Genomic DNA, 26016 nt, shown 5'->3' with positions numbered 1-26016 from the left:
CCGTCGGTGGCACATAGCCATTCTCGTCTGGCTGAATAGTTGGCGTGCAAGTGTTTTTCGGCAGATCTAAAGTAAAGCTCGGTATTGACACCGGGGGGATAGAAACGGGGGGGATGGAGATCGGATGGAGGCTGATTTTCGGCACGAAAGGCTCTCTGGTTTCTGTGGGCTCTGGGCCATCACGCTGAACGATACTATTGAGGGGTACGACTGTTTGAACGGGCGTGGGGATCAAGGCCCGCGCTGATGCTAATAGCGGTAGGATCAGGGAGAGTAGAAGTCGACGCTGCATATTGAAAAAAGGTGCCAAAGAATGTGAAGCAAAAGATGCCAAAGACACCCCAAGAAGATGTAAAGAATGAAGAATACTTATCAAAAAGGACTGACTGAAATCAAAGAGAGTATTCTCAAGAAGATGGAGATTTTATTTGAATTCATAGTAGAGTCAAATCATTCTCAAACAGCGCTTCTTAATTACTCCTGACTTGGGGAGTTTTGTTAAGCAGAGAGCCATAGGCCCTGTCCATTCCGTGACTCCTGTTGGTGCTTCATCTGATGCCCCTGCATCGCCAAAGAAATGTCGCTGCCTTGAGCCAATGGACAGGGTTCTCGAGGCGCCGTGAGGGCTCAAAATCTGGCCAAGAGAGGTCGAATTGCTGGCCCATTCCTTGGGGTTGGCAGCACAACTGCCCCAGGCAGCACAGTTAACATACGCGCACGCTTCCATCTGTGTGGCAATCCAAGTGTTTGAGGATTTTGATCCTGGGGAACCCTCAGGACAAGTTTGTGGCTGGATGTTCATTCTGATAAACTAGTTGTCTAGGGTCGATTGCTGATGATATGCTTATTAAGCTGAATGCAGCAGCTCATCGGGGCTTAGTCATCCAGTAACTTAGGTTAGCTGCTGCCTGGTTTCTATTTTTAATCGGACGACAAACATCAAGGCTTGTCTTGTTAACTGAGATGGAGATTTTTCATTCCTTGCATCTGGAGGCAACCAGAATGGGACAATACAATTCCTGGCTCTTATTTGTCAGTTGCAGATCTTTGCAGTGTGGGCCCTTGAAAAATGATGTGCTTATCGCTAACAAACCTAATAGCTGAGGCTGTTTGGGGCTGCTGCGCTACGACTCTGTCCTTCAGGCGAAATTGAATGTCTTGAATGGAACTGCTGGGAAGCACACACATTTGAACGAATAATAAAGGCTCCTGGTGTTGAAGTGGAACCACAACTCTCGTGCAGAATCCCGGTACCACTTTGGAAACATCCGTTGATAGTCGACAAAAAAGGCCCCTGAAGAGAGCGAAGCAAACAGCCCCTCCCCCTCAGCCGCTGGATCTCGCGGATCCACGAAAAGGACGTAACGGTGAAGGAAAGCAAGAAAGATACAAGGATTTTGTCTGCCTGGGTTCTTGGCCAAACCTCAGCCCCAGCTACAGCCTACATGCCATTTCATCGGTTGTCAACTTGTGCTGTCTGAAATTCGAGTCTTCTCCTCCAAGTCAAATTCCCTGGATGAATGCAAACTTTTTTATTCGGTAAGTTCCCAAACTAATCGGTGGCACTGTGGCAGTGACGGCTTGTGGGCCACCAGCTCGGGTATTGTAAGAGCAGGGTTGTCGAAGAATACCCGTTGAGACAAGGCATAAAAGAAAACGTGAAGATCCAAGCATGTCAACGTTAGCCTTTAGGCCAGCCGTTGGTTACGGAGTCTGTGTGTGGAGCTCGCCAATCACCCCCGGAACCAGCGGCTGATTTCTCCGGGCACGTGATGGCTAACTGCTGCAAGCAACAAGGTTGTCGGGAGATCCGCAAGCCCTGCAGGGTCGTTTCTTGGCGTTACGTCCTGAAAACTATACTGGTATGTATGGATGCGATCTATACATACCCGATGTATACCCGTACATACAAACATACACTTTACATACGATGACAATACATAGAAATACCTGGCATCATCTACGATATTACGTTCAACTGCTGCCCCAGATGGGGGTCAGCCGTCGCAAGATACGGAATGGTCTTTGGTTGAGTAACGGCGGGTGCCGGGATTGAGGCGAGACTTGGGAGGGGGGTGGACATGCTGACCCAAAACCCGGAACATCGACGGGCATGACATCTCGCTCCCTGGGCTGCGAACTTGGCTCAAATCCTCTTCAAAGGATCGGGGCTGAAGTAGCAATGCAAATGATAAAGTCCACTGGCAGGTAAAAGTCAGACAGCCGTTTCGGAATCAAGTGTCTCACACTCAACCAGATTTCAAGGTGTTTGAAGAACCCTCCCACTTTATCCTAGTTTGTTTTTGTGGAATTTACTCCACAGCTCCTCTGTCGTCAGGCGGCGTGTCCGACTTTTGAGCATCTCAGCCCGCTGCTCCAGTGACAGCTTGGTTTGATATTCACCAATTGGCACAAGGCACTTCGCCAGGTACATGTAATCCTTCTGAAGGAGTTTCAGTGTGACCATGAGGAAGTCAATATTCCGGAATACCAAGGCTCGCTCCTCTGCATATCTTGCCTTTTGCTTCACAAATGCTGCTGGATGCTCCCTCCAATGCCGACGAGGGTGTAGGTGGTGGGAAGTGTGATACCCGTCATTGAAACAGAAACGGTTGCTCTAGCTCATCATTAGTACAAAATTGCTATTTCCCTTCAAGATTTAGATCAACACGACATACCGCAACGTCAATCAATGTAATGCTAGATCGAAAATCCGAAGTAGGATCTGACACGTCCACAAAAGCATGTTGGCCCCAGTTTCCTACCATCAGGCCCAGCCTTAAGGTTAGGAGCGGTAAAATGAAGACGCAAGAGGTTGCGCGAGCGTTAGCCTGGGTATAAAGGAGGTAGATGCATGCGTAGTTGCTCATCTCCCAAATTGCTGTTTTGAGAGCGAATGCTACCTTGCCTTTTCGTGCGAAGTAGATTGGAAGCTCAAGCCAGATAAAAAGAAGAATCTGCTCGACATAGCGCATGAAGTCATACACATTATCACGATCGTACCACATAGTCGAATTCAGATCGCCGGGGCCCATTGCCTTTCAACGTGGTGATGCTTTATATGGTGGATAGTAGGTATGAAATTCCAGGTGTGAACCCACCAAAGGGTCAATCACGTACGGGAACAATAGGTCCACGAGGTAATAGCGAGGCGCTAAGATTCCATTCATATGAACGTATTGGTGTTTCATGAGGGTATATGTGCCGGCATACCAAACATGGAGAATCCAGTGCGCGATCCCATGCAGCCAGGTAAAATGGTGATATAGAAGAAGGGCACTAGGGACGGAGGTCGTGAGATACAGCAGTAGATGACTTATCATAACCACATCTGTTTCGACACGCGCAACGCTTCGTGCCCCATCTGACATATGGCCCCAAGTATATATCGCTGAGCCAGCTCAGGGACTTTGGACTGAAGCCAGCTCGCATCCCAGAATTGAAAGATGGTAGGCTCGAAATCGGGATGAGAGGCATCATTGAGTGCTGTCAGTCTCTGAACAGTCTCTAGAGTCCCGTCATCTTTCAGGGATGCACTTTGCGCGGGATCTATATAATTCCTCCCTTTGTAAGCCTTAGATTTATATGATCAATGTATAAAACTCACGTACCTCTTGATTCAACGTCTTTGAGTAGGTTTTTCAAAACCAATAGGTCAGGGAGGGTCAATTGGGGATCTATAAACGTCGAAGGGTCCATCTTGTGTGCACCTAATTCAATAAGTTGAGACAGCACAGAGGAATTCCGGCCAAAGTTGACAGAAGAGTAAAATCAATCCTGCTGCCTGTCCGGCTGGCAGCTCAATCCCGGCTCAACGTACTCAAGCTGGTGCGCAACATCCCCGGGGGTCGTTCTGATCTCAGCAGAGATCATACAGCGGTCAGGGGTTAAATGGAGAGTCTCACTGGCTTGGCTCTCATAGGCAGCACAATTTCTAGTTCTCGTCAGTTATCTCTGCTAAAAAAAAGGAAAAATTGAATTGGAAACAGTACAAGTCAGGATGAATAGATACAAAAAAATAGCTAGATAATTTATATAACAAAGAATCAAATGCCATGGCACAAGATAAACAAAAGACAGAGTCAGGCACTCCGTGCCCTGTACTCTAAAATCATAGAAAGTGCCTGGGTCAAAAAGGTCTAACGTGAAAGTAACCCAAAAATAACTCCAACAAATAAAGGGCGAGGGTTGACTAATTTGACTCGGCCAACATTTGAGCCATATCGTGGATATGTGGGTGGTCTATTAAGTCTTCAGCAGTGACTTTGTATCCTTGACTCTGCCAGACAATTGCCAGTATGGCGATTTGCACCAAATCACCCCCGACAGAAAAGAAGTCTGAATCCAAATCAAGCAATAACTCTGGTTCTTGTAGCGCATTTCTCCAACTATTCTTTACGAATGTTATTAGATCCTGCTCGATATCCTTGGAGTCAGCGTTGGTCCTGGCGGAGAAACCATTTGCCGTGGCCAGCACAGGCTGCATTGGAAGAACGGGCTGGTCTTGCATCCACTTTGATAGTTGAATCTGATTACTCGACGTGCTACCGATGGCCTCGATAACGTCACAAAGCAGATTCAGAAGCTCAGATGCTCGTGATTCGCCTGTAGATCGAGACGAGGCGATGAGTAATACTTCGATTTGGTCGCCTATAGGGGTAGATTTGATTGCAACGTCAGCTTCGTCGGCCGGAGGACAAAAGTCCTTGATGCTGTACGTATTGTTGCCGAGAGTCACCGCCGAAGCTTCGCTGATGTTCTGGTGTTGAACAACACTGCTAAACCGCGTAAAATTGGCCCAAGGGCTACATTTGCGGATGATGTCCCTCATTCCCAATGACTCATGTGTCATCGTTGCCACATGCTGGGACTGTACGAAACTCAGGAGGTCATTAACTGTTGCACAAGAATCAAGCGGTACACGGACTGGTACAATGTTAATACACGGGCCAACAATGCGCTCAATGTCTTGTGCGGGAATATTGCGGCCGGAGGTGACATGCCCAAAAACAACATCCGATGTATGTGTTAGAGAAGAGAGAACGATAGCCCAAGCTGATTTGAGAACCGATGCAAATGTGATTCCCGATGATGTTAGTGAAATATTGGGAATTACGCGACGGAGACGTATATCGTAAACATTGCGGTAGCTGGGTTTTGAGTGCGCTACAACGTCTGTCATCGCTGAGCCTGTGAGGAGGTTGCGCCAGTATGACCTTGATTTCTCGATATCATAGAGATGTGAGACATTGGCCAGGTATTGAGAGAATGGAACCTCTGGGGCTGGTTTCGAGCCCGAAAAGACCTCGCCAAGCGTGCGCCAGATGAGAGGGAGGGAGACACCATCGTATTGTGCATGAGACATGCGGAGAACGAGACGGTGGCACCCTGGGCTGCTAATTACCATGATCTTGGTTAAGGACTCTCCTGGGTTGCGGTCTGCTCCCATATCTTGCCGGAATAGATCGGTGCAGAAGGAGTTAATGTCCCCGGTGGTATGGTAGAATTGGATACACTGAGAAAGGCTTTTGTACACAACTTGGTAAACTTGGCTACCATGCACTGTGAACACGGTTCGTAAGATCTCGTGGGCGTCGAGAAATCGGGTGAAGGCATCGGTCGCATCTATCTCACTCCACGGAAGTTGCCCTTCTCCATCGAGAAATAGGTAGTTGAGTAAACCCCTGGTTTTCAAGATAGAATGCGCCATCGCGGATGACTGGAAACCAGTCGCCGGTAGAATGTCAGCGATGTTCTCGGGATTTGTTTGAAGGCTGGCCGCTATTTCGCAGGCAAATTTTGGTATGGACGCTGCGGAAACCAAAGAGAATGGGCTATAAACGGGTAGAACCCCGTTCTGAATTTTTGGCGACTCTGTTTCTATTTTGGCAGCCATATCTGCGAGAACTGGCGTTTGGAAAATGCTTTGAACTGACAAACCTAGGCCCTCGGAGCGAGCGAGAGTTGTCAACCTCATTGCTATTATGGAATCTCCACCCAAGCGGAAAAAATGATCACCAGCGCCTATCTCATTCACATCTAGGTTTAGAACACTCGCCCATAAACGACGAATTTTGAATTCCATCTCTGTGGTTGGCTCCACCTTGGTAGCATCCGCTAGGGAGTATAGTAGTGCATCTTGATGAGAGAGCGACGCGGCGAGTTCGCGGAGTTGGCGACGGTCTGCCTTACCGTTCATTGTCAATGGCACTTGAGCCATCGGTAAAAACATGGAGGGAACCATATACGACGGGAGCATCTGGCTAAGAGCACGGTGAAGATCGATTAGCTCCTTCTGAAGCTTTGGATTGATTTCCATGACTTCGGGATTGCCATTGCGGCGGCTCAGGTGCAAGAACGCCACCACCGTTTGACGTTGAAGAGTGCTATCCTTAATAGCATCAACGGTAGCATGAACGAGGCTAGGCATGGCGTGGCGAATGGCATGCTCAATTTCCCCGAGCTCCACACGCTGTCCGCGGACCTTGATTTGGGTATCTTTGCGGCTAACGAAACGAATCGTCCCATCCTCATTATATCTAACCAAATCTCCCGTACGATAGAAGCGACGAGGGTTGTCTGGGCTTTTGTTGTCAGCCCAGGCAGGATTTTGCACGAACGCATCAGCCGTTTTGATTGGGTCATGCAGATATTCCCGGGCAATAGTTGGGCCCTCAAGGAGCAATTCACCTACACAACCGAGGGGCGTAAGGCAATTGTAATCGCGTGGATTTGCAATCCAATACAAAGCCCCTATTGCAGCGCCAAGGTTGGCAGGGTCGCTTGTGGAAGTTGCAGGAGGTGCACCAGAGCAGTAAATGGAGCATTCGGCTGGACCGTAACAGACCATGAGGTCAAGTATAGCGTGCCATTTTTCAATAGTATCCCGGGTTGAAGCTTCACCTCCAAGGACTAAAGTTTTTAGGGTAGGAATATCGTTGGCGGGCAGCAAACTGGCGACTGTCGGGGTCAAGAATGCCCAGTTACACTGGAATCTATTGATAACGTCAGACAACGAGTTGAGACGATCGTAGTCAGATGGTGTGCAAATGCAGCCGCCTCGCTGAAGAGTCGTAAAGATATCCGCGCAACTGACATCAAATGTATACGCAGCGAATTGCAAGACGCGGGTTTCTGGGCCAATATTCCAGCGCGTACCGTGCGCTTTGGAACTTGAGCAAAGTGCGCCATGCTCAATAATGATTCCTTTAGGTTTCCCAGTACTTCCAGAAGTGAAAAGCACGTAAGCAACATTCTTCGGTGAAAGGCTAGGGAGTTCCTCTCTGATTGCATTAGAGGACTCAAGGTCACAAATGAATTCCTCTGTCACTATAACTTGTGGCAAATCGACCGAAGATCCAAGAATTCCTGCGTGGCTTGCTGAAACCCAATAGCACGTTGGCTCGAGTAGCTTTCACGATGGTCTCGAGGCGGGTCAATGGATGAGCTGGATCAAGGTTGACACAAGCGCCGCCAGCTTTCATGACGGCCATCTGGGCCACGATAGCCCAGCGAGACTTTTCGAAGCAAAGCGGTACAAGAATTTCAGGACCGACGCCTAAATACACCAAATGTTTTGCCAGTAAGGTCGAGAGGCGATCGAGCTCGAAGTAGGTTAGTTGACCATCCCACGCGTCAACTGCTAGGGCAGTTGGATGTTGGACGACTTGTTCGGCAAATATCTGCGGGACAGTGGCTTCAACAACTTCAGGATATTGTTGGTTCCATTGTAAAATTTGGCCGTTATCGAAATCGCTGAATATACTAATATCCGCGACCATACTTTCTTGCGCCGTTTGGTCCATAAGCTGGTTGAGTACATACTCGTAATGATGCAGCATCCAGGAAATCTTAGAGGCAGATAAGAGGGATTCGTCATACCTCGCCTCGATTAGGATCCCGTCCACAGCCAGCTGGCATTCGAAAATCAGGGGGTAGGTATCGAAGTCTTTGATGGCAAGGTCAACCTGCTCGAGTATGGGGTTCTGGCTGACTTGTGTTGATTCTAGCACGGGCTGAATGACGAAAAGGTTCTGAAACTCGATAGCCTGAGCACATTCTGGACTCAAATTGGCAATATTATGCAGTCCGAAATGTTCATGCGGAATCATCTCCATATTCTGTTGGTTAAGCTGATCTAGAAGCGCAGCGACTGTGAGCCCAGACTTCAAATGAACCCGCACTGGAACAGTTGTAATTGTTGGTCCGATCATTTTGTCGATGCCATGGACCGGAACATTGCGACCGGAAAGGGTTGTGCCAAACACAATGTCTTCGGAATCCGTATAACGAGAAAGTACCAGTGTCCAGGCAGCACGGAGGACATTCGTTCCTAAGGTCTTATTTGGGAGGTTCAGTTTATATTTGGACGAGCCTCCAATTCGAGGGCGGTACTGTGTGGAGGGCAGCTCAGGAAACGTAGAAGGGCGCTCCCCAGCCAGCTGTCTCTTCCAAAAGGTATGGGATGACTCCGACTCAGTTTCTTGGAGGCTTTTGATAAAGGTATTATAGTTCAAGGTACGAGGGCAGTAGCCATGCTCATAGGCGAATTGCATCTGTTTAAAAATTAACGGGAGCGACCAGCCATCATAGATTGCATGATGTCCCGTCCAGATAAAGTGGCCATCATCGGTAATTCCGTATCGCACTGGGGATGCGCCATAGCCTATCTGCTGCATCGTGTCTAAATCAAGATATTGTTGCAAGGTTTTCGCGGTTTTCCATGCAGTGTGTCCCTTTACGACTACCTGGAGTAGGCCGGCGCAGACTGTTTGAACAAACCTTGTTCGCAAGATAGGATGCTGTGAGGAGACAATGTCCCAAGCAGACTGGAACTGCGCAATATTGACTGACGGTGCTAATCGAAAGACTTGTCTGAGAACGTAAGTCCCGGGATTGAGAATGGAAAGGGTCATCATCCCCTGTTGCAGAGGAGTACATGGGTAGAGATCTTCTATTAGCTCGGCAGCAATATTGTGCTGAGCCGTGATCTCGTTTAGAGCAGACAACGGATCAATAGTTTTGGATAGGAGTTCAAACGGGCGAATTTGCGTCTCCTCGAATGCGTTAGGTTTGGCTTTCGATGAGATAACGCTGGCTAACTCAGTCAGGACCGGATAACGGAAAATATCGGCAACAGAGATATTCAAATGCGATGGGGAAGCGGCTGCAATTTTCATGGCCGCAATTGAATCTCCTCCAATCTGAAAGAAATTGTCGTCTACTCCAATTTGACTTGTCGGAATATTTAGAATTTGATGCCACAGTTCCTGCAAACTCTTCTCGGTCGACGTGGTCGGAAGGCGATGAAAGTGTTTTACCAGGGAGTATTGCTTTAAATCTGCATCTGACAAAGCTGCAATGCAATCGCGAAGCATTGTCCGGTCTAGCTTTTGCGCTGATGTAGTAGGCATCTGGTTTATCGGGAAGTAAAAGGAAGGTTGCATATATATGGGAAGGGTTTGGGTTAAAGCCTTTTGTGTTTCCGCCGCCAACGAGCGAAACTCGTCGGTCATTGTAGTAAGTAGATTTTCGCGAGAGAAACGGGTTGATTCGCATATGAAGACAGCCAATGCCGCTTGGTCTTTTTCGTTATGGGGTTCGACAACTTCCACGGCGCTTTGAAAATTCCCCGGTAGGCACTGCTTGACTTGATGTTCAATCTCCGAGAGTTCGATACGTTGTCCGCGGAGTTTGATTTGAGTGTCTTTCCGGCCCAGATATGTTATGCTCCCATCGCTACTATATCGAACTAAATCACCTGTTTTATAGAATCTGCAGTCCGATTCATGTAACCGTGGATAAAATTCGGGATTCTTGATGAAAACCGCTGCCGATTTTGTTTCATCGTGCAAATACCCCTGAGCCAAAGTTTCTCCTTGAATAAGTAGTTCACCAACTGAACCAATAGGGGCTAATTTATTATGATCATTGGGCTGTGTAATCCAGGTTAAACAGCTTACTGCATGACCAAGGACGTTATGCTGCTCATCTTTGGTGGTAAATGTTTTCATCACAGCAAATACACATGTTTCAGTCGGGCCATATCCGTTCATGAGCCGTAGTCTTTCTGCCCAGATTTGGATGTTATCCTTACCCAACGCTTCTCCTCCAAGGATCACTGTTTTTAGGGTTGGAACTGCTTCTGGTCGCAGAATACGGATAACAGAAGGAGTAAGGAACGTCGTGTTTACGCGAAGTCGATTGATAGAGCCCGATATGTCGTTCATCCTCTCAGCTTCGGATGGAACACAAATACAGCCGCCATAAGCAAGAGTAGTAAATATTTCAAGAATGCACGCGTCAAAGGTATAGGCTGCGAATTGGAACATGCGTGTTTCTGAGCTGCATCCAATTCTTAATCCATGATGCATGATGCTGGTAGCCGCAGCGGAATGCTCAACGACCACTCCCTTTGGAGTACCGGTGCTTCCAGAGGTAAATAAGGTGTAGGCAACATGTTGTGGGGACACAGAAACGTTAACTGCTTCGGTTGACTCGTTTACCCATGTACTTGCCGATCTGGATACGACAAGGATATGCTTCACCAACTGCACCACGAGTTTTGACGTATTTGGCGACGTGAGAACCAGTGGGGGTGAAAGTTGATTAACAATTGAAGCCAAGCGTTGAGGAGGATGGGAGGGATCGAGAGGTACGAACCCGGCCCCCGTTTTGAGGATGCCTAGCATTCCAACTATAGCCCAAGCGGACTTTTCAAAACAAACAGGAATTAGGTCTCCAGAACCGATCCCCAGATCCAAAAGCAAGTGGGCAAGCTGCGTTGTGCGATCATCAAGCTGGCGATAGGTAAGGTCTTGGTCCCACGACGTAATGGCTGGTGAATCTGGGTTCATCATTGCCTGGCGTTGGAACAGTGTATGTAGGCACTCGTTGACCATCGAGGGAAGATCTGAGTTCCATTTCCACACTTGGGCGGAATCGCGATTGCTGAATATATCAATTGATCCTACCTTGGACTGCGGGGAGGAGATGAGGGACGTCAGCGTCGTAGATAAGGTGGCTGCAAGGTTGGCCGCTTGTTCGGATGAAAGACGAGCTTCTAAGTAACCCAGAGATATCTCCCAGCCTTTATCACTATCTATAGCATTGACAGTTATATCATACTTAAAGAAGCTGTTAGCCAAGCTGCGTTGAATGTGCTGCCATAAGAAGCGGCCAAAAACTCTTACCTCTGTAGGGTCTTCCCCGGATATGTATTCAATTCGTAAATCCTCAAGCGCAAGGTTATCAATGTCACGATGCTGAAAGCTTATGACAGTGTTAAACAGCGAAGTTCCGCCGAGGCCCAACGCATGACATATCTCAGCAAGACCAATATGTTGGTGTGGCAAGGCATGGATGTAATCCTGTTGTAACTCTTTGAGCTCCGAGATCACTGGCTGTAGCCCAATATTTGACACATTCAATGAGCAGACAAGCATGTTGATAAAAGGACCTATGCCGTTCTCAACCCCAGCAACAGGGATCTCTCTTCCAGCGGTGAGATAGCCAAAGCATACCTGTTCTTCGCCAGTGTACGCAGACAGAACTAGGCCCCAGGCGAGGCGTATGATGCTCGCTAGAGTTACATCATTTTGTTGGCAGAATTGCCGTACCTGGGTGAGACTCGGAACCGGGACACTAACATGACATAATTCAGACTTTCGGTTTTCTGATTCTCGTAGGGAAGGGAATTGGCATGGCTTGACATCTTTCAGGTAATCAATCCAGAAATGGCGAGCTTCGTCAATAGGTTGCGATTGTATATAAGCTATGTAGTCACTATATAGCGGGCCAGTACCAGGCATAAGCTTGCCAGTGTAAGCTTCGAGAAGCTCCGTAATCAGGATTGACATAGTAGTTCCATCCACGAGGGCATGGCTGATTTCGAGCTTGAAGAAAACCGCACTGTCGGTAGTTTCAACAACGGTCAAGCGATGTGGAGGCTCAGCGGGAGAAACGGTCAACTTTTCGAGGCGATTCAAAATATTAATCGCTTCTTGGTAAGATTGTGCCTCTAAGAGCAGAGGCTTTGCGTCCGATTTGCGTAAAACTATTTGATCAAATGGCCGGGAAGTCACCTTTTCAAGGAAAATCGTGCGGAGCATAGCATGCCGTTCGACAATTTGTTCCCAGGCTGAGGCCAACTGCCTGGCGGAAACCGGAGCACCGCTGGTCGATTTCAATTCCATAGTCGCATGGTATGCATAGGCCTCTTTGACTCGTGTTTGACTGAGAAGAATTCCTTCTTGCAGTGGTGAACAAGGATAAATATCTTCGACATTCTTCGGGGATATCCCCAGTTGAGGCAGCGCCTGATTGCACAGTTGATCTAAACCGTTGTATGATATTGGCAGGAGTGGATAGTCACTCCGAGTCAATATCGTTTCTGCGCTCTTAAGAATCTGGCACATCGTCTTGAGTTCGTCGTTGTAATTGCGGACCCAGGTTTGGATGAGGTCCACATGCTTCATTTTTCGGTTGAAAGTGAACGACATGTGCGCTGATCGGCGAAGAACGTACACATTGATTTCGAATAGGGAGTACCGACGTACAGCTGGGCCGACATCTCCTTCGTTAAAAGGCAAGAGTTGGAATAGCCCGTCTTCCCGCTCCATCCCTTGATATAGCCCGAGATAATTAAAAAGGATCTCGAGGGGCATATGGTCCTTAAAGGCTCTCTGGCCTTCTTCATTTAGGTATCTTGAGGTGAAGTAGGACCATCCGTGTGCAGGTAGGGATCGGCGTTGGTCTTTTACAGAGCGAATGATCGCAATAGGTCCAGCTTCCAGATTGACCGGAACATGAAATGGGAAAATAGTCGTAAACCATCCCACAGTTTCAGACAAATCGATGTTTTCCGTCCAAGGCTGACGGCCGTGACCTTCGTTAAATATTGCAGGGGGTGGCCTCCCAAACGTTTTGACAAATGAAGAGAATAATGCAGCAAGCAAGATGTCCAGTGTCTCGGTTCCCATAGCTCGGTGGCACTGAGTAAGTAATAGATCTGTATCCTCCGGACTCATTGAGGTAGTTAACTCGGCCGTGTCCTTTTTGAAATTCGGAACATAATCCATTCCCCAATAGCTGTAATCCGCCTGCGGGACAGAGTAAGGCAAAGCAGCATCTGGCTTCAAGGATTTAGCGGCGTACTGGGCTTGTAGCTGCTGCCAGGTTTGGAATGGAAAAGGGGGAGAATCCAGGTTAGATGGTCCGCTCTCGATAAAATCTTCAATTTCTTGAACCATGATCCGCCAGGATACAAGATCAATCACAAGATGATGAGCCACGAGGAAAAGAAGCTGACTTTGACCGTCAATGAAAAATAATTCTGCGCCAAACACGGGTCCTGTGCGGATATCGAGCCCTTCCTGTGCATGACGCGACAACTCCAAAGCTTGTTCCTTCGTTTCGACTTCGTGGGCACGGAAGCGATAGGAGTCGGTGCTTTTGCTCGGGATAGTTTGTGTCCATTGGCCATCAGGCGACTGACCAAATCGTGCACGCAGCATTGAATGCCGTTTGACAAGGCTGTCAAGGGCAAGTTTTAATTCCTCGTAAGACACGTCACGAGCGAGTCGGAAGAGCATGCTCTGATTAAATTGATTCGCATCGGGATCCAAATTACTTTGCGAGACGTCTTGAAAGTATAACTGCTGAATTGGAGTCAAGTCAAAGGGACTGTCGAATATCTCCGCTTTGGATCTTGGTTGATCATCCGTCGCCTCGACGTGGCTCGCCAATGCCGCGATGCTTGTGGTCTGCATCACATCTTTGAACACAATCCTCAAACCCTCTCCGCGACATCGTACAACTAACTGCATGGCGGTAATGGAGTCGCCACCTAAATTAAGGAACGAACGACTGAGAGGGACCTGTGCAGGAGATGTGTTCAGCACGCGAGCAATAATGCGCTGAAGTTGGCCCTCGAGTGAGCCAGGAGAAACCTCCACGGGCTCATCCGTTTCGGTTTCTGCCAATGCTTTGTCATATGTGTTGCTATCCAAATTTTCCACCCATTTGATGACTTTGGGCGTATTCGTTTTGGCCGATGCGGTCAATGGCATGGTTCCGCTCATCAACCATACAGACGGCACTGCATAGCTCGGAATAACAGCAGTCAATCTTTCACGGATCTTTTCTACCTGTGAGATAGCCATGGTCTTTTTGCTGTCATCGAGAGGTTCTAGCTCTGAATTCGTTGAGATGGGGGGTGCAAAGCCCTTAAGAGCTACCACAGCTGTGAGCTTTTTCTTGCACGGGCCAGATTTCGGTAGCAGTACAACAGCCTGTTGCACCAACTCATAGCTCTTGATCTCCTTTTCAACCTCTCCCATCTCTATTCGTTGGCCATTGAGTTTAATTTGGCCATCTTTACGACCAATATAAATCAATGTTCCATCGCTTGCATATCGCACAAGATCGCCGGTCTTATAGAGCCTTGTTTCAGGGAGGCATTCGCCTCGCCAGCCTGGTGGAGGGATAAAAGCTCGGGCTGTCAAATCTGCATCTAAGTAGCCACGGGCTACAATTGGCCCTTCAATCAACAGCTCACCTACACAGCCCACGGGTTTCAATCGCTGGCTGTTGCCCGGCTCTGTAACCCAATAGTTACAGCCACGAGCTAGCCCAATATTCGTGGCGACAACTCCTTGACGTAGTATTGCATAGGACGAACAAACAGTGCATTCTGCAGGGCCATAACTGTTGACTAAGACGACATCATCCTGCCACAATTTTGCGACATCTTCCGAAACAGCTTCCCCGACCAGCACAAGGGTTTTCAGAGTTGGAACATCTTGGGGTGATAGAGAAATTGCAACTGATGGAGTCAAGAAGGCATGATTCACGCCAAAACGATTGATTATACCTGGAAGATTATTTAAACGATCGTGCTCGGAAGGAACGTAAACGGAACCGCCGGTGGTAAGGGTGAAAAAGATCTCAGAGTTGCTTGTATCAAATGTGTAACTGCAGAATTGTAGAACTCGACTTGTCGGTCGGATACACATGCCTTCATTATGCGCGGTCATAGAACAGAATCCACGGTGTGTGATCACAATGCCTTTGGGCTTGCCAGTACTTCCAGAGGTGAAGTTGATCATGGCTGCATTTTCAGGAGATGCATTCCGGATCACTGTTGGCTCGAAATCGGGAAGAGTATGGAAAAGTGACGACTGCACGACAATAATATGGTCCACTGACCTTTCAAATTTGATTCCGTATGATTCTGAACCCACAAGGATAATCCGGGAATTCGTCTGGCGGATAATGCTCTCTAAGTGTTGAATAGGGTGAGCAGGGTTCATAGCCGTGTAAGCTCCGCCAGCCTTTAGTACCGCTAGCATAGCCACTATAGTCCAAGCCGATTTATCAAAACAGAGGGGAACAGGGGTCTCGGGACCGACACCCAATACAGCGAGTTGGGTGGCAAGTCTTGCCGCAAGGGTATCCAGCTCTGCAAATGAGAACGAGCCATCCCAAGCATGTATAGCTACAGAGCCCGGCTGCTTTATAGCTTGCTCGTGAACCAGATCATGAATACAACTCTCAGAAGAATCCGGCACGGCACCACCATTGTTCCAGCTTCGAATTTGTCGATATTGGTCTTCGCCTAGTAAATCCACGTCGCCAACATTGGATTGAGGGAATGCGAGGAGGCTTGAGAGAATACTCGAAAAGGTTGAGCCTAATAGCGCCGCCTGCTGTTCAGACATGAATGTTGTCCAGTAGTTAATCGAAACATCAATTGTGGTTTCGGTGATCGTAATGTCGACTCCTAAATCGTACTCTGTGGGGTCACTGCCCCCAAGATACTCGAGTGAAACGGCGTGATCTGCGTTATCTTCCACCATCGGTCGCTGTAAGGTGAGAATGGTGTTGAATAATCGTTCCCCTGATAGCTGCAAAGCATGCTGGATCTCTGCAAGAGAAGTATGCTGGTGCGGAAGTGAATCTAGATAACCATCCTGGATCTTTTGCAGGACAGTGAGAAGCGAAGACGAGTCTTCAAGAAGTACTCGGCATACGAGCATCGTAATGAATACACCGACGGAGCTTTCCACATCTACGCCTTCAGTATCGCGGCCTGAAGACAGATATCCAAAGACAACATCTGATTCTCCCGAGTATACGCGAAGAACAAGTGCCCAAACGGCCTGGAAAATATTAGCCAAAGTCACTTTGTTAGTTTTGGTGAACTTTTGTAGTTTTAATCTTGTATCTTTCGCAATCGGAATATTGACGACGCGGAGCTCCCTGTTGGGAGCGCGTTCATCTTGAAGCTGAGGAAACAAGGTCGGCTGGGCATCTTTGAGATGGTTTTTCCAGAAGGACAAAATGCGCTCTTTCGATAGGTTTTGTAAAACAGAAATATAATCTTTATATGCAGGCCCTGGGGATAACTCTTGGCTATAACCGGATGCAAGATCACGGACCATAATCGCCATTGATCCACCGTCGGTTATCGCATGATTGATCTCTAGGTTAGCGTACACCACATCTTTGCCCTCAAAGATTGTTAATCGGTGAGGTGGAGTGAGCTCGCTGTAGTCCAATGGGTGGTCATAGGGATATCGGAACAAGCTGTCAAGGTTGTGAGCTGTATCCATGCGGGGATTGTGGTTTTTTAACACGATCTGAGCATAAAGACGGTCTTGCGACGGATTTTCGATTAAAATAGTACGCATAGAAGGATGCCTAGCGACAAGTCGCCTCCACGCCCGTCGCACATAATCCGCGGAGACCGGGATAGTGGCATCTTTGGACCTAATTGCGAACACCGCGAAAAATTTATAGGTCTCAGGGGCCTGACTTTGACTAATTAGGATTCCCTCTTGCATTGGGGAACATGGATAAATGTCCTCGATAGCTTGCGGATCGATTCCCAACCTTTCTGCAAGGTTATCAAGAACCGCAGGTTTGAAATCGCGCATGAGCTCAAAGGGTCCCGAGGACCCATCTAGTGGGATTGCGGACCCGCTGGCAGTCTTGGCTTGCATAGCAACCTGTTGAAAGGATACACTGCGAAGGATATCTTTTACCGCCACATGAATTTTCCGCGCTCGACACCGCGAAGCAACCTGCATTGCCGTAATCGAGTCACCACCCAAAGCAAGGAAGGACTGGTTCATTGATATTTTACCCTCTGGGATGTTGAGAACAGAGGCCACCACAGCTCGGATTGCGCTTTCTGTTTCGTTCCCTGGTAGAATAACCTCGATATTAGCGTCAACATTGCTGCTCACAAAGTCTTGGTCGAGAGTTGTAAGCCAGGAGGTCACCATAGAGCGGTCTGATTTGCCATGGCTTGTGACAGGGATCCTCTTAACGGCAAACCACACCGAGGGGACCATATACGGAGGCAGAACACTTGATGTATGCTGGCGCACATCGTGTAGCCGTTCCTGCACGTCCTGACCACCTATGTCCTCGAGTAACTGAATATCGTTGGTGCTGGGGACCGAGGAAGAGGTGGCCTCCCTTAACGACAGCACGGCAACCAGTTTGTTCTTGAGAGCACCGGTTTTGGGGACAATTGCAAGTGCGTTGTATATACTCTCATAGGCTAGGATCGCGTGCTCAACCTCGCCCATTTCAATCCGCTGGCCATGGAGCTTAACCTGGTTGTCTCGGCGGCCAACGATGCACAGCGTGCCATCGGAATTGTATCGAACAAGGTCACCCGTCTTGTATACTCTGATTGGGCGATCGGTCTCAGACTCACCCAACGGCAGCCATGCAGGGGCGGGTATGAACGCCGCATCTGTCTTGGCCTGGTCGTTGAGATAGCCTCGTGCAAGGATGGGGCCTTCGATGAGAAGCTCGCCTATCGCGCCAACGGAACTCAATTTAGCCGCGTCGTCTGGGTGTGCAACCCACATGCGCGAACCAAACCCGTAGCCGATGTTCTGGGGAGACGTCCCTTTGGGAACCCCAACTAGGGAGGTTGAATACACTGAGCATTCGGCCGGGCCATAGGTCGCCAACAGGTGAGTCTTTTCTGCCCAGGTGGAGATATTCTCCTCTCTGAGACTTTCACCTCCTAGTACTAAGGTTCGTATCCCAGGGATGTCAGATGGTTGCAGGAAGCTGCCAACCGACGGCGTCAAATAGACAACGTTTGCCTTCGCGCGATTGATAGCACCGGCAACGTCGTTTAACCGCTCTTCCTCGTGGGGAATGCATAATGTTCCGCCGCTCATAAGGCACATAAAGGTCTCGCCAATGCTGACATCGAATGTGTACGAAGCGAATTGCAACACGCGTGCTCCAGGCCCGTAATTCATTGCTGGGCTGTTGGCGCTCGAGCTACTACAAAACGCACGATGCTCTAGAAGGATGCCTTTAGGTCTACCCGTGCTTCCGGAAGTAAACACAACAAATGCTGCATTAGATGGCAAGGCCGGTTTTGGTACCAGAATAGTTGATGGCCCTGGTAGGTCGTGATTAAGGAGATCCGGTCCCACAACGATGATAGTGTCTAGCAGTTCTTTGAAGAGTGGCTCGACGCCCTCCGCCACGACTGCAAGCTTCGCATCGCACTGCTTGATCATTTCTTCTCGGCGGCTTTTTGGATGCTCCGGGTCAAACGCAACACATACACCACCTGCTTTCAATACTGCTACCTGAGCCACCACAGTCCACCTGGACTTTCGGAAGCAGATAGGTACGAGGACCTCGGCGCCGACACCGTTTTTTGCTAGGATATTTGCCAGGTAGTCTGTGGTTGAATCGAGCTCTTGGTAAGTGAAACTTCCATCCCAAGCGTCGACGGCTTGTTCATCCCGGCGAAGGACTGCCTGCCGACGGATGACATCATGAACACATTCGTTTACTTCCGGCCAGATGTAGGAATTCCATTTGGCGATTTGTTCCTGGTCTCGATCACTAAGGATGTTCAAACCACCCAGAGGGATATGAGGACTGGAGATAATTCTGCGGATAGCCGTGCAAAATGTTTCAAAAACATTTTTTGTCATCCCATCGCTAAGTTGATCGGTGTAGTGGCGCAACGCGACAGAAATTGTGGACTTGGACACAAAGATATTGACGGATACATTGTACTAGTGTTTCATCAGTCGAAAGGCTGGCCAAAGAAACCGGTTTAGACTACTTACCTCTGTGGGATCTCTTTCTGACACCACTCTAAACCCAACAGATTCCTTGCTCTCTGTACCCCAGATTTCAGCGCCCGACTGCACTTGGGAGTGACATAGCGGTGTTAAACAAGGGCTCAGAAACCCGGAGAGCATGCTGAATGGCAGCAATCGAACAGTGCTGATACGGAAGTCCCTGCAAGAAGCCATTTTGTGTCTCTGAAGCTAGATCGATCGCGGTTTTAGTGGATGTTAAGCTTAGCCGGCAGATCATCATGTTGATGAAAACGCCCACTGCATCGTTGATGTTCGGAACAGGTATGTCACGACCTGCAGTGAGATATCCGAAACACACGTCATCGCGACCTGTGTATGCTGCAAGCACAAGTGCCCATGCTGCTTGAAAGACAGTGGCAGGTGTGAGATTGTTGTCCTTACAGAAGCTATGAATGGCATCAACATCGTCAATTGCTCCCTTTAGCTCATGAAGCTCGTGGTTGTCGAACTTGTTATCATTAAGCACTGGAAAGTGACAAGGTGCACAACCCTCCAGATACTGGGTCCAGTGGCTCAACGCGTCATCCACTGATAATTTTTGGAAATACTTCATGTATGGCGAGTATCTAATTGTTGACTCGCGATCTAGTATCCCCGAATATGCTTGACTCAGGTCCCGAAATAGCACCAGGACGGAGACACCATCGATGAGGGCATGGTTGATGTCAACAGTACAAAAGACTCGACCATCATCTGTTGAAGAGATGATGAATTCGACTGCTGGCCGGGATTTATCATCTATTCTGCGGTGGCTGTCCAGGGTTTTGAACAAAGCGCCTTCATCGGCACCACGCAATTCCACAATTCTAGCGTTATGGGCCCTCAGAACGAGTTGATCTAGTAGCCCGTCCTCTTTCTCGGTTTCGATGAAGATTGTTCGTAAAGCAGGGTGGCGACGAACCATTTGCTGCCACGCGCTTCGTAACCTATTGGTCTCCACCGGCTGACCCTGAGGCACAAGTACTTCGCAAGTTATACGGAAATGGTAGCTCCCGGGGTTCTGCTGCTGGCTTAACATAATTCCTTGCTGAACGCTAGACAGCGGATAGACTTCTTCGATTTCATCTGACCGGATATTCAGCTCGACAAGTTTCTCAGTATCTATTGCTGCAGGGGTAGGAATGGCCTCCTCGGAAGATTCAAAAAGTATTTGTTCGACTGATTGAGCAGCAAGCTCATTCAATGCCATCCGCATTAAGTCTGCAAAACCAATCAGGACACCTTTCCGGCGCAGTTTCTCCAATAACTGCATCGCCTGGATAGAATCCCCCCCGTTCTGGATAAACGATCTGTTTAACCACACTTCTTTCGCTTGCACACCTAACACATTGGCACAAGCTTCCTGCAGATCTCGCTCGGTATCGTTCGTGGCAATCGTTACATGTTCGGTCTCCTTAGCTTTTCCAGTGACCAGATTATATGACTCAGATTGCATATTCTCTATCCACTGACGAACAAGAACTCCATTCAACTTTCCCGAGATGGTCAATGGTATGGATTTTACCGGAGCCCAGATTGTTGGCTGCATGTAATCAGGTAACTGCTGAGAGAGATCATCAGAGATGCCCTCCAACTGCACCATCGCCTCATGAATGCTATTTTCGTTGACTAGTTCGACAGCGTCAGATGCCTGGTGGAAGGTCTTCAAGCTTATCACGGCGGCCAGCTTCCCTTGGCAAAGACCCTGCTTTGCTAGGACGACAACTGCCTGTTGCACTAAAGGGTGAGCGGCTAAGCGATGCTCAATTTCGCCCAGTTCTATTCGAAGACCACGAAGCTTGATTTGACTATCCTTTCGACCGATGAAATGGATACTCCCGTCAGCGTTGAACCTTGCCAAATCGCCTGTCTTATAAAGTCGCCGATATGGTCCAGTTGCATCAGCTGGAAGCCATTTGGTATTTTCGAGGAACACAGCCCGAGTCTTTTCTATTTCGTTGAGATACCCTCGAGCGACGATCGGACCCTGTATAATGAGTTCACCGGGCGCGCCAATAGGGAGAAGACGGTCATGGTTGTCCTTATCGACGACCCAGCAGCATCCCCCAAGGGGATGGCCAATATTGGCAGGACTTGTATTTGGCGAAAGTCCAGCGTTTCCCGTGGCCGCAATCGAACATTCTGTCGGTCCATATCCGTTTGCGAGACGAACATGAGATGCCCAGACTTGAATATTTTCCTGCTGAACCGCTTCCCCGCCAAGTACTAAGAACTTTAGGGTCGGAACCAAATCCGGGCTCATAAGTTTAACCAAAGAGGGGGTCAGAAAAGCCCAGGTGATGCCGAAAAATTGAATGCAGTAAGCGGGCCCTTTGGATCTTTCATCGTCGTTGGGGATGCAAACACACGCTCCCGAAATCAGAGATGTGATAATTTCTAGGATACTCACGTCGAACGTGAAAGATGCCAGTTGTAGCACTTTATCGGAAGAGTTCATATGAGACGCCTTCTGTTGTGCTAGAGACCCCGTGAGAAACTGGCGATGCTCGATAACGCAACCTTTCGGTTTCCCAGTGCTCCCAGAGGTAAAGATCATATATAATGCGTTAGATGGTGTGATGTCCGAAATTATCCTTTCCTCTGATTGCAATGGGAGCGATTCGACAAATGCACGATCAATGCTCAGGACAGCCGCATCAGACCAGCTCCAACGGTCAGAAAACCCAGGGGTCGTCAAGATCCAGCGCGATTTAACCTGGTGTTGAATTTCCTGGTGCCTCGCTTTTGGATGCGAAGGATCTAAACACAGCATGACACCGCCCGCGCGGATGACCGCTACCATGGCTACCACTGCCCATGCCGACTTGGGAAAACAGAGCATCACTGCAAGTTCAGGCCCGACTCCCATCGCTTGCAAATGCAGCGCCAGCCGAGAACTTAAGCCATCTAGCTCCTGGTAGGTAAGTGAAACTTCGGACGTTTGTATTGCGGTGTATGCCGGCCGCTCCCGGGCCATCTTTTCGAATAGTGGCCCGATACATCGATCCTCAGATAACGGTGCGTTTTTCGTCCAATCTTTCATTTGATTCAAAATTTGGGGATGCACTAGATTAATGTCCGACAATTCCCGCGACGGATGTCTTGAAACCTCTGCCAACAGGTGGCCAAAGGTCTCTGAGACGATTTTGGCATACTTTTGTGACAAATACGAGGTGTTGTAGCATATTGATATCCCCAGCTGTTCATCTTCTTCTGTCACATGAAGCGATATATCCAGCTAAATCAATATGTTAACCTATGCGGCGTGTTTCAGGGATAGGGGGTGCATACTTCCTCCTCGGAGTCTGAGATTTTGCGGGCGTTGCCAATGAAACAAACTGACGTGTTGCAAGTGAATTCATCGTCCTTGAACAGCACGTTTTCCCGCCTCTGGTTTTCGATGGACTCCAATAGCTCGAGAAATGTAACTTTTCGGTCCACATGCGCCGTAAAGAGCCCCCAGAGTCCGCCCTCATTATCCAGACTCAGCACTTTGGCGCAAACGAGATCATCGCCAGTGAAAACGTTCAAAACCAGTGCCCAAACCGCTTGGATGACAGCTCTATGTGATATTTTCTTTTCATGCCAGAACTGCTTCCATGACTCGGTTGAAGGTTGCGCGACAACGCTTTGGGCGCGTTCGTTGATCTGAAGCTCGTCCTCCGCCAGCAATCCGGGGAATTTGCAAGTGAATGCGGTTTTCTCTCCCGATACTCCATTTAGAGCTGTTTGCGCCATGCTGAATGTGGAATTTCGGTATATAGTACAATTTACAATAAAAAGATAGGAAATCCAGGTAGGAAATCAACAGCAACCTTTTTCCTCGTTGTCGATTCCTAACTGAAAAACAATATTTATCGAACAGAATAATCTGGTTGAAGTCATCTCGACTTTCATAGGGATTACACTACATTGAGCAATTAGTTGCAAGCTATTAGCACTAGCACATGGCGAAGTCTTTTTGCTGCGGCTGGAGATATGCGAGCTTGTCTTGGGTCTTTGGGGACTTATTCGGGGCCTTTTCTCTTGGAAAGCCCATTCGGAATCCTACACGCCTGTCATCGTTCCATTTGCTTGACTCATATTTCGCAAGGCTTGCCAGGGCAAGGGTCATAGGAGGAGAAAAATGTCATACGCAATACCCGGTGATACCGACCTCAAGCGTCTGTATTAAATTAATACATACCCATCCTGAGAGTAAACAATACACGTATCGCTACTGCATTTGTATGTATGTACGCCCGTCGTACTCCAGATATACATACAGTGTATATACGCAGGTATTCTTACACCGCAGTATTGTATGTATGTATGCGTGTATCCGCTTGGATTCGCTCATGACCGGTGCCAAGCCTCTTTCCTGACAAGCTCCAACCTAATTTGAACGACATGGCATCAACGTTGCAACATGCCACGAGGAAGTGCAAGGACAGTGTGATCTGCATGGTTGGCAGCTGAGTGTCTGGCGATTCATGGCGATGCAAATAGTTGAAAGAAACTGGTGACTCGAACTTTTGAGGGACTCCAGATACTTGCACGAGGGTGTCAGGTAACAGCGCAAAGCTTTTGCAATTGATTGGACAGATTTTATCCGTTAATGATTAAGGTATGTCTATGAATTGGTGATTTGAGCCCTGGCAATTGTTTACGCTCTGGACCTAAATTCGATATAAGGCCCATGCTTAGCTGCAGTAAGATGATCCTCCAGCTGGAATTCGTCGGCACGATGACGGCCAAACTCCGCCCCTTCTTTCCCTTCGCCAACCAACCCCTGCTCTCCCAATGCAAGACGAAAGTCGAAGTGCCAGAAGATGTGCGCTAGTGTCAACTGAAGCTCAACGTATGCTAGCCCTTTCCCGATGCAACTCCGGGGCCCAATAGAGAATGGGTTAAAAGCGGACCTGGCGAGTGCAACGTCTCCCTTCACCTTATGAGCCTCATCGTTTATCCAGCGCTCTGGGCGGAAGCTGAACGGCTGGGGGTAGTATTCAGGGTTATGGTGGATACTGTAAATGCAGGTACCTACGTCGACACCGGCAGGAATGTACTCTCCGTCCACGGTTGCGCCCTGTTCTTCTGCTTCCCGCCAGAGAGAACTGGCAGCTGATGGGGACATGCGCATGCTTTCATCGATGCATGCGCGGAGGAATGTGCATTGGTGCATACTCGGGCCCATCTTAATATCTCCTGGAGATCGGAACACGCCGCGCACTTCTGTGGCCGCTCGGTCATATGCAGAACGGTTATGGGAAAGGTAAAAAAAGCAGGCCGCTAGAGCCGTGGAGGTGGTGTCAGTACCTTTGATAACATACGGTCAGTTGATTTGTGAAATTTATTTCGAAAATAGGGCCGATCCTACCAGCAACAATAAGCGTGGCGCTTTCACCGCCCAACTCTCTCATGCGCAAGGGCTGCTGAGTTTCGGGATCTTTGGCGTTTGTCAAGGTAGCAAAGACGCCTTTTCCGCTCGTGCCGGCAGCTTTTATGCCTTCCCCCAGAACTTTGTCAATGAAAGTGATGAATTTATCTCGTGCTCGAATTGCTTCGGGAAAAAGGAGTTTGTCCAGTCTGAATATTGTCAGTTCAGGAGCCTGTGCGAGCGTGCCTACCCGAACGTTCGATTTTTCTATGACATCGGGAACAAATCGATAAGTAGGATCCCGCAGAGTGGACCATGGGATGTCGAAGATGATATTGCACATGACATCAAAAGTGAAATAATCGCCTAGACATATCAGCCATCTACTTGTCCTTGTTAGGGAAACAACCTACCAAGCCTTGCCATATTTTTAGGAAGAGTCCACAAGCCGGAAGGAACCTGTCGGCCTGCATCGTCTAAGCTCAACTGTGTTTTTAACTGCTGAACCTGCTTCAGAATCACCGGCTCATGCGTCTTGAGCGCGGCATCGGAAAAGCCCTGGCTAATGATTCTTCTCTTCTTGCCATGTTTATTCTTGTCGATGACGGTCAAGGTATTCGGAGCTCGATGAACCATGGCTCCATATCTTTGAGCCTTTTTGAAATTTTTCCCGTGGGAATAGATATCTAAAACACGCATATCAGCCCTGCCCTTTTAAACCCATTGGCGTATAGGCTTACCATGAAGTCCCTTAGCAGTGTTTACCAGAAGGCTGTTGGGTCCATATCTCACAAAATCGCCTGCAGGAAGCATGGCTTATCAGTACACTCTCGAAATGATTACGCAGCCCTTGGACTGGGACTCCTACTTACCATATTTCTCGTGGCATCTCCACATATCCACGTGGAGATCGCCCTTCCATGAATGGTAACCAGAATAAAGGTTGGTTATTTTCGCCAGCCAAGGGCCTGGATATTTTGCTAAGGGATGAAACAGGATCCTGTAGCACAGTACTGAAGCCACCTATCTTGCAGTTAATTCCTGAGCTGATCACAGTGCCAGAGACATGGACTGACATAAATCACACAGGCGATAAAGCCCACAACGATGAGGGTTTGTGATAAGATGATATTCATCTTGAAAACTGGTTGGCCGGCGCCGAGACAGAAAGTCCTCCCGCCACACTGCTTTGCTCCTGAAATCAACTTGCACTTTAATAAGAGGAGTTGCGCACAACTTGAAGAGTTTCCCCTTTGGCAATAATTTTGAAAGAGCCTTCTTGGGTTCAAGCACAGATCCCCGTTTTTATTTAAAATCAGACTGGTAGAATGTGTGGATCAACCGCATCGGAATTTTTGCATGTTCTGGAATTATTTTAGTGAATACAGGTGAGCCGCCTTGTCCCAGCAAATGTTCCATTTTGAGCCGGAGCCAAAGCTAAGGTAATCTAAGGCGACCTGTATATTACATCTGAAAATCCAATGTGCATGTTCAACCATTCCTATCCCAGGCGGCCAGGCC

The 26016-nt window shown here is 48.4% G+C and overlaps 4 protein-coding genes across 4 annotated transcripts; all 4 read right to left on the bottom strand.

The window, feature by feature from the left end:
* Positions 1-2287: 2287 nt before the first annotated feature.
* Positions 2288-3699, bottom strand: UREG_04463 (uncharacterized protein; the record flags this gene model as incomplete). Its single annotated transcript, XM_002544900.1, has 5 exons — positions 2288-2617; positions 2679-2831; positions 3004-3055; positions 3121-3364; positions 3612-3699. 5 exons carry the CDS (start codon positions 3697-3699, stop codon positions 2288-2290), a joined length of 867 nt encoding a protein of 288 aa, XP_002544946.1.
* A 493-nt stretch (positions 3700-4192) lies between these two features.
* UREG_04462 (uncharacterized protein) lies at positions 4193-6430 on the bottom strand (the record flags this gene model as incomplete). The annotated part of the gene is made up of 1 exon (XM_002544899.1): positions 4193-6430. The coding sequence occupies one exon, from the start codon at positions 6428-6430 to the stop codon at positions 4193-4195; it is 2238 nt and encodes a 745-aa protein (XP_002544945.1).
* An 877-nt stretch (positions 6431-7307) lies between these two features.
* On the bottom strand, positions 7308-22874 carry UREG_04461 (uncharacterized protein; the record flags this gene model as incomplete). The annotated part of the gene is made up of 4 exons (XM_002544898.1): positions 7308-19067; positions 19122-19325; positions 19456-22374; positions 22428-22874. 4 exons carry the CDS (start codon positions 22872-22874, stop codon positions 7308-7310), a joined length of 15330 nt encoding a protein of 5109 aa, XP_002544944.1.
* A 907-nt stretch (positions 22875-23781) lies between these two features.
* On the bottom strand, positions 23782-25308 carry UREG_04460 (uncharacterized protein; the record flags this gene model as incomplete). Its single annotated transcript, XM_002544897.1, has 4 exons — positions 23782-24434; positions 24496-24861; positions 24909-25181; positions 25236-25308. 4 exons carry the CDS (start codon positions 25306-25308, stop codon positions 23782-23784), a joined length of 1365 nt encoding a protein of 454 aa, XP_002544943.1.
* Positions 25309-26016: the final 708 nt, after the last annotated feature.

This window comes from Uncinocarpus reesii, genomic scaffold (genome assembly GCF_000003515.1).
Source record: "Uncinocarpus reesii 1704 scaffold_2 genomic scaffold, whole genome shotgun sequence".
NCBI lineage: Eukaryota > Fungi > Ascomycota > Eurotiomycetes > Onygenales > Onygenaceae > Uncinocarpus > Uncinocarpus reesii.
The sequence above is the reverse complement of the archived record's forward strand: the minus strand, read 5'-3'. Positions and strand labels throughout refer to the sequence as shown.